General features: G+C 66.7%; 2 protein-coding genes across 2 annotated transcripts; one reads left to right on the top strand and one right to left on the bottom strand.

The window, feature by feature from the left end:
• Positions 1-2,392: 2,392 nt before the first annotated feature.
• Positions 2,393-4,390, top strand: EMIHUDRAFT_459434 (hypothetical protein; the record flags this gene model as incomplete). Its single annotated transcript, XM_005766584.1, has 6 exons — positions 2,393-2,699; positions 2,767-2,918; positions 3,095-3,264; positions 3,494-3,753; positions 4,020-4,103; positions 4,193-4,390. Exons 1-6 carry the CDS (start codon positions 2,406-2,408, stop codon positions 4,388-4,390), a joined length of 1,158 nt encoding a protein of 385 aa, XP_005766641.1. The 5' UTR covers positions 2,393-2,405.
• A 918-nt stretch (positions 4,391-5,308) lies between these two features.
• EMIHUDRAFT_44651 (hypothetical protein) lies at positions 5,309-5,734 on the bottom strand (the record flags this gene model as incomplete). The annotated part of the gene is made up of 1 exon (XM_005766583.1): positions 5,309-5,734. A coding segment is annotated over one exon (426 nt), but the record flags the coding sequence as incomplete, so codon positions are not given.
• Between the last annotated feature and the right edge of the window lie 4,953 nt (positions 5,735-10,687).

Below are 10,687 nucleotides of genomic sequence, written 5' to 3'. Positions count from 1 at the left end.
CGGCGGCATAGAGGAACGGGCTGACTGTAGGGGCATCCGGAACAGCCTCCCCGCCGCTATCCACCTGTGGGTGGGCTCTGTGCGTTGGGACAAATGTGGCCTACCAGGCGTCGTTCCTCGCCGCCACGTGGCGTGAGACGGGAGCGCCGGATCTCAGTCGCTTCGCCCGCGGCGGCTCCTCCTCACCGCGCGCTCCTGTGTTTCCTCAACAGGCGACTGCATATTGAAATTCTTCATCGAGAAGGTGCGTCAGCCACGCCTCTGCCGCGGGTTGCGGCGTGGTGCGACCCTCTGCGACCGCCTCGAACTTGCCCATTAGGACTACAAGCTGGGCACCAGCTTTTTGCCCTTCCTCGTCATGGACGTGGTCGGGCTGTGGTACTCCCTCAAGGCGATCAAGTGAGTGAGCGCCGAGAGGCGGCGGAGCCAGCCATCACGCGGAAGCGCGCGAGCCTTGGCGAGCAGCGAGCGCACGCCAGCGTGATGCCCGCCGGGAAGCACCGCAACAAACCACTGTCCGTACCACCGTACGGTATGGCGTCAAACGGTTGGCAGACACGTGCGGACAGAACACGCTCCAGGGAATACGACGTTCTTCTCACGTTCAGCTCGAGGTGTGTTGAGTATGGCGTCGCCCAGCATAAAAGAATTTTACAAGGAAACTCCCTCGCACAACACCGGACTGGCGCGCATAAAAGAAAGAAAGAAAGCGCAAACTATACGCTCTGCCTCCCATGGGGGAGAAGGACGGGGTCACCATCTCACCATGCAAGCTCCAAGGTCCCAACGAGCATGCGCGCGGTGCGGATGTTTTTTCTTTCTGGCTCTGGGGGGAGGCGGGGGCCCCCGGAGGCACCGTGCGCCGCGCCGCAGTGCGGAAACGGGGCTCCGGCGCTCAGAGTCGCTCAGAGCACCGACTTCCCGATTAAGCTAGGTTAATCAGAGGGTAGATTTGGAGAGACCTCGAGGAGTACATACAGATAGACCCTCCAACCATCAGAAAACTCCGACCTGATCGGTCGTACTGACCGCCGACAGATCACTCCAGACAGCAGATCTTGCGTCCCAGCCTCCAACAACGCCTCCCCGGCGCAGAGGGGCCCCCGGAGGGATGCTCAACCGCTCCACGCCACGCCGCTTGCGGCGGTCCTCTTCCCAAGCTCAGCTCACACAGCTGACGGCAGCTCACAGCCTGAGGGAGGGTGTAGAGGATGTAGTTGTAGAGTGTAGAGCGCTGTAGAGCTGTAGAGATGTAGAGCGCTGTAGAGCTGTAGAGCTCTACATCCGCCGCGTGACGAACTGCGTGCGTTGTAGAGCGATGTAGAGCGCGATTTTGCTGTAGAGTTTGTTGTAGAGGCTCTACAGCCAAACCGCCGGGAAGGCAGTGGCTTAAAGAGGTCGAGCCGCGCTAATGGGGTGTCTCCCAGCTTACTGGAGCTCTGATGGACGGCCCTGACTACACAGAGAGTCACTCTGACGGCACACAACACCCTATAACTGCGTCATGACCAGCCTGCCATACGTCGCCGGTGCCGCATTCGTAGCTGTGCTTCTTTAGCAGGCGGCGGACTGTCGGCTGCGAGGACGGTCGCATTTGCGCGAGGCGAGGCGAGCATTCAGGCGCATTGCATGCGCCATGACTCGCGCCAGCGCGTGCGGGAGCTCCTGGCCTGAGCGTTGAGTCCAGGCGAGTTGCGCTGGCCACTATCGGCTATCGCTACGCCGAGCCGAGCTGACGCGCCGAGGCGCCGGCCAGTCGCAGCCGTGAGGCATGCCACAGCAGCAGAGGCACCTGCCACCCATTGGGCGGGCAGACAGAAGGCCAGGGCAGCACTGGCAAGTGCAACGCGCCTCATGTCGGAGAGCGACCGTGCCTCGTTCGCCGCTTATCATGTAGAGTTTGTTGTAGAGATTTCACGTTGTAGAGCGCCTCTACATCGCTCTACAACGCACGCAGTTCGTCACGCGGCGGATGTAGAGCTCTACAGCTCTACAGCGCTCCAGAGCGCTCTACATCTCTACAGCTCTACAGCGCTCTACACTCTACATCCTCTACACCCTTCCCTCAGCTCACAGCGTTATTTCTGCTGAGGAAGTTTCGTCGTAAAGTTCTTTTCTGAGCGCGAGCCTCACATGGGGAGGCACTTGGAGCACTTGGAGTGCAGTCGGCAACCGCACGTCCAGGACCGGGGGGGGAGCTAAGAAGCGCACCCAGCGGGCCAGATGATTGGCATCGGGCTCCGGGCAAGAGAGCACTGCGGACTGGTGGATTTTTTCGAGCGCGACCGCAATACGGGTAGGTAGGAAGGCGCCGAACAGCTAGGCTCGGGCTTACAAAATGGCAAAAAGAATTTCCCCCGAGCTCGCCATCCGAGGCGCGGACCACACGTCGCTCGATCGTCCAGATGGTCGTCGCTCTGGTCCTCTGGTCCTCTGGCGCTGCAGCCTACCATCGGCCTACGCCGCTGGCACGGCCGCTGCTCGCTGCTGGTGGCCCTCGTCTCGCGTGCGTGAGCCGACATCGCGCTCCGCCGCCAAGCTGCTGCCAGCAGCCGCCCGTGGGAGATGGAGCAGCTGCTGCCAGCACGCCTGCCATGCTGTCGCTCGCTGCTGTGGTGCCATTCCTCTCCCTCGTATCGGTCAAGACGGCCACCGACCTCATCACCAACCACGTCCGGCGACCGCCAGCGACCGCAATGGCGCCCCGCTCCGCCGCCGGTGTGAGCCTCAGCCTCCCGACTCACCGCCGCCTGCCTCCGCCGCCAGGCGCTGGTCTCTGAGATTGCAATCTTCCCGCTGATCGTGGCCTGGCTGGTCGTCGGGAATGGCGTGCGCCGGCTGCGCGGCGCCTCCGCCGCTGGCGATCGCGACATCGGAGCCGTCTTCCGCAGAGCGATCACCGAACAGCCGCTCCGCCTGTGCGTCTCCTCCCGCCTCCCGTCTCCCGTTTCGCCCTCGACCCCCCCCCCCCCAACCCCTCTCGACGGCTGAAGCCACCACCACCTCCACCGCCTCCGCCGCCCTCCGCCGTCTGCCGCCGCCCTCCGCCGCCTCCGCCGCCTCCACCGCCTCCGCCGCCCTCCGCCGGCCGCAGGAGCGCCATCGGCTCGGTGTACGCCCTCGACAACATGCTCTACTTCTTCGCGCAGTCGAACGTGGGCGCCGTCACCTACACCGTCCTCGCCCAGGCAAAGATCTTCTTCACCGTCGCGGCGCTGCGCATGCGTGGCATGCTTGGCCCGCTCCGGCCGCAGCAGATGCTCGGCGAGCTCTAGCCGAGAGGACGTCGCCGAGAGGACGTCGCCGAGAGGACGTCGCCGAGACGTCGCCGAGATGTCGCCGAGACGTCGCCGAGAGACGCCGCCGAGAGACGCCGCCGAGAGACGCCGCCGAGATGGAGTCGCCTCGGATGCTCGGGGAGAAGACCTATGGTCGGGGCGTGTCTTGTCTCGCGTCTGACGCAGGCCCGGAGCTGCTCATTCTTCCTCCGCAGGCCTGAGCTGCCTCTTCGGCGGCGCTGTCCTCGTCGCTCTGAAGGACGTCGCGACCGGCGTCGCAGCCTCGAGCGGCAACCGCGCGCTCGGCATCGCCGGGCTGCTCTGCGCGCAGGCGAAAGCCCCCTCCTCCCACACACTACAGAGACACTACAGAGACACTTCGCCGCGTCCGGAAGCGCAGGCGATGACGTCATTCGCAAACGTCGCGTACGAGCGGCAGCTGCGCGAGCCAGGCTGCGACTTGTGGGTCCGCAACGTGCAGCTGACGGCGATGATCACTTTCTGGCGCGCCACCCGCCGCCTCGCCCAGCCAATCTCCCGTTCCCTCCCTCCCCGGCCCCTCCCAGCCCCCGCACAGCCTTGGCCCATGCTCGCCGTCTCGTCCCGCGGAGCCTTCTCTGAGCTACACCCACCCTCGCAGGCTCGCCATCTCGTCCGCCGTCCGCTCGGCGGCCCTCCCGTGGGCCCGGCCAAGCCAGGCGGCGGGCTCTTCCGCGACACGCCCCCTCGTGCCCCCCGCAGGCGGCTATCCTCGGGTCGGGAGGAGTGCCTCCCTCGCCCGCCGCCCTGCTCGCCGCCTTCCGCGCGCCGTGGGTGTGGCTCGTGGTGGCGCTCAAGGCGCCTTCCTAGACGCCTCCTAGACACGTCCTAGACACGTCCTAGACACGTCCTCACGGCTCGTGGTGGCGCTCAAGGCGGCGAGCGCGGTCCTGATCGCGCTGACCATCTCCGCCGGCGGCAACGTGCTGTACGCCATCTCGAAGCCGTGGCCGGTCGTCTTCGCGACGCTGACCACGTGCGTCGTCCTCGGCAACGTCCCCTCGCTCGGCTTCTTGGGCGGGATCGCCCTCTCGGTCAGCGGGATCGGCCTCTACTACGCGGCGAGAGCTTGAGGAGGTAGGTCGTCGGATACGCCGCTCGAGCCGGCCTCGAGAACCGGCCTGACTAGCCACCCCGTCGCCAATGTTGGACTTCGTTGCAGTGCCGAGCACGTCGCTCGTCGATGCCGCGCGCACGGCCGCGCGCGCGCGGCCGAACTTCTGCCGATTGCCCGTTCGCGATCGACGGGTGGGATCGTGTCGACTCTCGACTGGGTGCGCATTGCGGTGCTTTCCGCGCGGGGGGGCTTGTCGGGGAGGGGGAGCCGGCGCGCTCCTCTCTCTCTGACTCTGTGTACGTCAGTCGACAGTCGTCAGTCCCTCGAGGTCAGTCCACCTCACGTGAGAGGTGCCGCAGGATGGTGTGCCGCCCCCTCGGGCCTCGGCTCGAGGCCCTCGGCGTACGGCTACGGGGCGACGTGCGTACGGTCGTGTGCGGGGTATGGGTGGTGCGGCTGCGGGCGGTTCCCGCTGGCGGGCCGCTCTCCTGGGCCGGAGTAAAACATTTAACAATAATCATCATCGCACCATATCACCTGTCATGCGCTGACACAGGACCGCGTGCACCGACCTCCGTAGAGCGCACTAGTACGGTATGGTTGCAGGTTGGACTCGGAGCACGAGTATGAGGTCTATGGGACGCGCGGCGCGCGCAACAAGCTACGCGGCGACTCTCGCTCTCTCCGCCCCAAGCAAGTGACTAGACAAGGCAGCGCTCACACACGCGTCGAAGGCGCTCGAACTCGGGTCCCGACTCGTCATCCGATCGCACTCGGCGGATGATTGGAGCCGCCCGCACATGGACAAGCCGTTTCACCTCGAGGCTGGGGCGGCACGCATCATGCCTCGTTGCCCCGCACATCGCCTCGCGCCAGCTCCAATGGATGGATAGCCTCACGCCTTGGAGCTGAGCATCTTCTCGAGCGCGGACGTGATGTAGTCGAAGGCCTCGTCCACCGAGTCAGTGAAGAGGATCTCGTCCACCTCCTTCCGGTTGATGGTGCCGAAGTCAGCGATCGCGTGCCAGTTGACGACCGTGTTCCAGTACTTCTTGCCAAAGAGGACGACCGGCATCGCCTGGTTCATCTTGCCCGTCTGCTTGAGCGTGATCAGCTCGAAGAACTCGTCCATGGTGCCGAAACCGCCCGGCGCGGCGACCAGCGCCTGCATGTAGTAGGCCATTGCGAACTTGCGCGTGAAAAAGTAGTGGTACTCGAAGGCGAGCTCCGGCGTGACGTACGGGTTCAGGCCGGTCTCGAACGGCAGCGAGATCCCCATGCCCGCCGAGCGTCCGCCCGGCACGCGCGACGCGCCGCGGTTGGCCGCCTCCATGAAGCCAGGCCCGCCGCCGGTGGCGATGAAGAGATTGGCCGCCTTGGGCGCGCGCGACTCGGGGTGGTTGTCCTCCGACGAGTGTGGGAGGTAGGCGAAGCGGCGGTGCGGCACGGGCGACTTGGAGAAGCTCAGCACGGGGCTCGTCGGAGCCGGCTGCGAGATCTTGACCGAGCGGAGCAGCTGCTTCTGCGCCTCGTTGAGCTCGCCAGCCGCGCTAAGCTCGCGCTCGAGGCGGTCGGAGGAGTCGGCGATGGAGGAGCGGCCCGAGGGGTCGCACAGATCCGACAGGTTGCGCTCAAACGAGGCGCGCAGCGCCGACTTGGTGCGGTCGACGCCGCTGACCATCTGCCGCGATTGGCGTTTGCCCAACGCGCCGGGCGGCGACGAGGGTCGCGGCGACGACGGCTCCACCGGAGCGAGCGGCGATGTGCGCTCCTCGCAGGCGTCGCTGCGGCTGCTGCGCTGCTTGCTACTAACGCTGGGCGTGGTCGTCTTGCCGTTGCTCGCCTGGCGCCGCTGGGGCCTGCAGCAGGTGGTGACTGACCTCGACCGGCTGGACCGACTCCTTTACTCCGGTGCACCCGGCGGCCAGCCAGTCGAGGGCTTGAGGGTCGTGGAGGGCACGCCTCCGGCGCCTCCCTCCTGCTCACCTCCACTGCCGTACCGGCCTCCCCTCGCGCCCTTGCCGGAGAACCCCACGGCGGAGTCGAGCGAGAGCTGCGCCAAGCCATGCCAGAGGGAGGGGGGGATTGCCAGGACGGCAGCGGGCTGGGCCGCGGAGACGGCTGCTGCGGCGAGGATGGCAGCGGCGAGGGCGGCGGCGGCGACCGAGGCAGCGGCGAGGCAGGGGGTGGCGAGGGCGACGGCGGGATGGTCTGCCTCAGACGCAACCTCTGCTGCCGCCGCCTCCACCTCCCCAGGCTCCCGAGGCTCCCCCTCCGCTGGCGCCGGACCCGTGGAGGTTGAGGCTCCGCCATCCCGGCCGACGGGGCGCACGGTGGAGGCGACAGACGCCCCTGCGCCCATTCGTGCGCGAAGCTCCTCGCCCGCCCGCAGCCGCAACGGCTTCTTCCACATCTTCGGCGGGCTCTCCTGACGCCGGTCACTGCCGCGAGGCTGGGGTGGGGGCAGTTGGGCGTTTAGGTTGTTAAGTCGTGGCCGCGACGGTCGTGGCTCAGCGTATTCTCAGCGTGAGGTGTGAGTGGGGAGGGTGGTTCGGTTGGCGTCAGCGGGGGTGCTCTCGAGGAGTAGTCTCGCGCGGGCTCGAACTCGCGCGCGGGCTGTGCGCGCCTGTCACACAACGTCGTTAGACGTTAGCGCTTCCTTTGCTTTGGCTTGTGGAGCTCTGTAGCACTTGCGACTTGGAGCGCTTGCTTGAACGCTTCGGGTTCTTTCGGGCTAAATGTGTGAATAGAAGACAACACACAGTCTTGTAGTGTTGGCAGCTGTGCTCTGGGCGGGCTTCAGGGTGGTGCTCACGACTAGGTCCAGCCCTGTGGGTGAGCCGGGTTGTGACATTTGGCGATTCCGCGGCTTACTGGGTCCCTGAGCCGCTCCCCGTGTGCGATTATTGTGGCCCAGGCATGGTACTGATAGTAAACGGGTCAGAACCGGCCAAACACAGGCTACAGCCCCACACACGCGCCCGCCATAGCTCCTGGAGAGCATGCGCGAGTGACGCGCTACAAGCCGCGAGAGTGGCATCAGAGGCAGGAACGACGTGCTCTTGCTGCACCTCGCAGCTGCACCGGAGTGTGCTCGCAGTGTATGCCACGGCCGCCGCCTGCGGCATTGCTCTCGTGCAGCTAGGCGACGCAGGTCCATCAGCAGGGCTCATCCAATGCGAGCGCACATTGTGCGTAGCCGCGGGCAGGTGGCAGTGCACAGCCGTACACCGGCTGTGGCGGCTCGAATGCCCCCGGCAGTAATGCTGGTCATTAACCTGCGTATTGGGGCCGCAGCAGACTGCTGCTGTGGCAACAGCAGCAGCCTGCTGCTGCCTGATTCAGTCAAGCCAGCGGTGCAGCGAGGCGTGCAGAATTCGCGCGGTTTTGTCCCTCCTGAGGCTGAGCGCATTCGAGCCCGTCGACCGGAGTTGGATGGTACCACGCGTCTCACTGAGACGCGGGGTACTGGCCATGGCCGGGCTACGGAGCGTGAGGTGGCGAGCGGAGCGAGCGACAAAACAACGAGAAAAACACGGTTCTTACGCGATGTCCCAAAACGTCAGATCTGGCTCACCCAGGGCTGGAGACCTAGTCTCACGCGAAAAGCAATCGACGCGATGTGCAAAGCATACAAGAAGGGGAGAAGGAAGAGGAGACGAGAGAGTACATAAATAAATAAATAAAAACGAGGAGAGAGTCACAAAAAAATAGACACCGAGAGAGGGCGCGCTCGTGCCGAAGTGCTGTGGGCTAGCGGCCGTGAGGTGTGTAGTCAGCTCCGACGCCTCCTCCTCAGTCAGGACCGGGCAGAGCTGCTGCAGCCGGTAGCCCCTCGCAACGCTCCTGCTCGCGCTGACCTGTGAACCTTTTAGGTCCGCCTCTCACTATCTGCCATCTGGACACGTCTCTGATCAACCTTCTGTTTCCCTCCCCCCCCCCTCCACCTGAGCGCTCACTCCTCACTGCTGCCCCGGACCGCTCCCTCGATGTTCTTGGGCAGCGACTGGCTCTGCGTGTCGCCGTGGCCCAGCTGGCCATAGCCACCACCGCCCCAGCTCCAGACGGCGCCGTCGGCGGAGATGGCGATGCTGTGGTCGCTTCCCGACGATACAGCGACGACGCGCTGGCCAGCCAAGGCCTCGACCTTCTTGGGCGGCAGCTGGCCCTGCTCGTCGCCGTGGCCCAGCCTGCCAAAGCCTCCATCGCCCCAGCTCCAGACAGCGCCGTCGGCGGTGAGGGCGAGGCAGTATTTGCCTCCAGCCGAGACAGCGACGACGCGCCGACTAGCAAAGGCCTCGACCTTCTTCGGCAGCAGCTGGGTCTGCTGGTCGCCGTGGCCCAGCTGGCCAGAGTATCCCACACCCCAGCTCCAGACGGCGCCGTCGGCGGTGAGGGCGAGGCTATGCGCGTAGCCAGCCGACACAGCGACGACGCGCTGGTCAGCAAAGGCTTCGACCTTCTTCGGCAGCAGCTGGTCCTGCCCGTCGCCATGGCCCAACCGGCCCCCGCGTCCACAGCCCCAGCTCCAGACAGCTCCGTCGGCGGTGATGGCGAGGCTGTGGTACTCTCCAGCCGACACAGCGACGACACGCCAACCAGCGAAGGCCTCAACCTTCTTCGGCTGCCACTGGTTCTGGTAGTCGCCGTGGCCCAACTGGCCATAGCCTGCTCCACAGCCCCAGCTCCAGACGGCGCCGTCGGCGGTGCGGGCGATGCTGTGGCAGGCTCCAGCCGACACAGCGAGGACATGCTGGTCAGCAAAAGCCTCGATCTTCTTCGGCAGCAGCTGGTCCTCCTGGTCGCCGTGGCCCAGCCGGCCGGAGATGCCGTGGCCCCAGCTCCAGACAGCTCCGTCGGCGGTGAGGGCGAGGCTGTAGCAGCTTGCAGCCGACACGCTCACGGCGCGCTCGCCGCCCAGCGCAGAAGGGAGGCGGGTCGGCGAGTTGAGCCGCGTCACGCCCTCGCCGTGGCCGAGCAGTCCTGGAAAAGGGAGCCAGATCGGCTGTGAGCCGCACGACGAGAGCCGCCCCTCGCCGTCAATGAAGACGCTGTGATAGCCGCCTGCTGCCAGCCTCGCCGGCGGGTTCGACTCGCGCAGCAGCGCAGCGAAGCACAGCCACCGCACGGCACAGCCCTCGTCCTCTGGCTGCGCCGGCAGCTCGAAGCCGCGCTCTTGCGCCCACAAGCGGATGCCCTCTACCGCAAGCGAGGCGTAGAAGAGCAGCGAGACGGCCGCGACGCGAGCGATGTCGGCGGGGTCGCAGCGAGAGAGGGCGCGCAAGAGGAGCTCCGTGGGGAGGTCGAGGAGGCGGGTTGGCGGCGGCGTGTCTGGCCAGGGCGCGGCGGTGGAGGCGGCGGCGAGGCGGCGCGAGCGGCGGCGCGGCGGGGCAGACATCGCGAGGAAAGAAATTTCACGACAAAACTCGCTCGCGGCACAGCGGTATTCTTCTTTGGACACGCTTGCGTGCTGCTTCCCATGAGCGGCAAGCGTGGCGCCGCCACGGAGCTCACGAAGGACAACTGGAACCAGGACGACGGCGAGACCTCCGCCGATCCGGGCACATGGCAGAAGGCGGACGAGGCGACACTCCAGCAGCGCAAGATGCGCAAGGCCAAGAGGCCAGCGGCCAGCGGAGCGAGCCTGCTGGGCGGCGCGGCCGGTGCGGCCGGCGCCGCTCCTGCTGCAAACCCGTTTGCAAACGTGCAGCTCGTCGCGGGCGGCGCGGCGCCTGCCCCCGCGCCCATCTTCTCCTTTGGCAAGCCAGCGGCGCCGGCGCCGGCTGGCGCCTCCGCGTTTGCGCTCGGCACCTCGTCGGCTGCGCCGCCCGCCGCAGCGCCAACCTTCACATTTGGAGCGATGGCAGCAGCACCCTCCTCCGCGCCTGCTCCGGCGCCGGCCGCGCCCGCCTTTGGCTTTGCCGCTGCCTCAAGCAGCAACGGCTCGACTGCACCGGCGCCCGCAGCTGCCTTCACCTTCGGAGCCGGCGGCGCGCCGGCTGACGACTCTGGCGTCGACGCGAGCAAGCCCGCCGCGCCGAGCTTTGGCGGCGGCGGCGGCTTTGGAGGCGGTCGCGTCGCCGCCCGAGGGGCGCCCGGAGAGGGCCTGGAGAGGGGGGCGCGTCTCGAGGCGGAGTTGAGCGCCCGTAGGCGGTCCCGCAAGCTTCAGCTTCGGAGCGAAGAACGCCGACAAGCCGTCGCCGTTCGGAGGCCCCCCCACTACCGCGGCCGCTCCGGCTCCCGCCTCCGACGCACCCGCACCCGCACCCGCACCTGCACCCGCACCCGCACCCGCACCCGCACCGACGGGCGT

The sequence above is a fragment of the Emiliania huxleyi genome, assembly GCF_000372725.1.
Source record: "Emiliania huxleyi CCMP1516 unplaced genomic scaffold EMIHUscaffold_506, whole genome shotgun sequence".
In the NCBI taxonomy this organism is placed as follows: domain Eukaryota; phylum Haptophyta; order Isochrysidales; family Noelaerhabdaceae; genus Emiliania; species Emiliania huxleyi.
The sequence above is the reverse complement of the archived record's forward strand: the minus strand, read 5'-3'. Positions and strand labels throughout refer to the sequence as shown.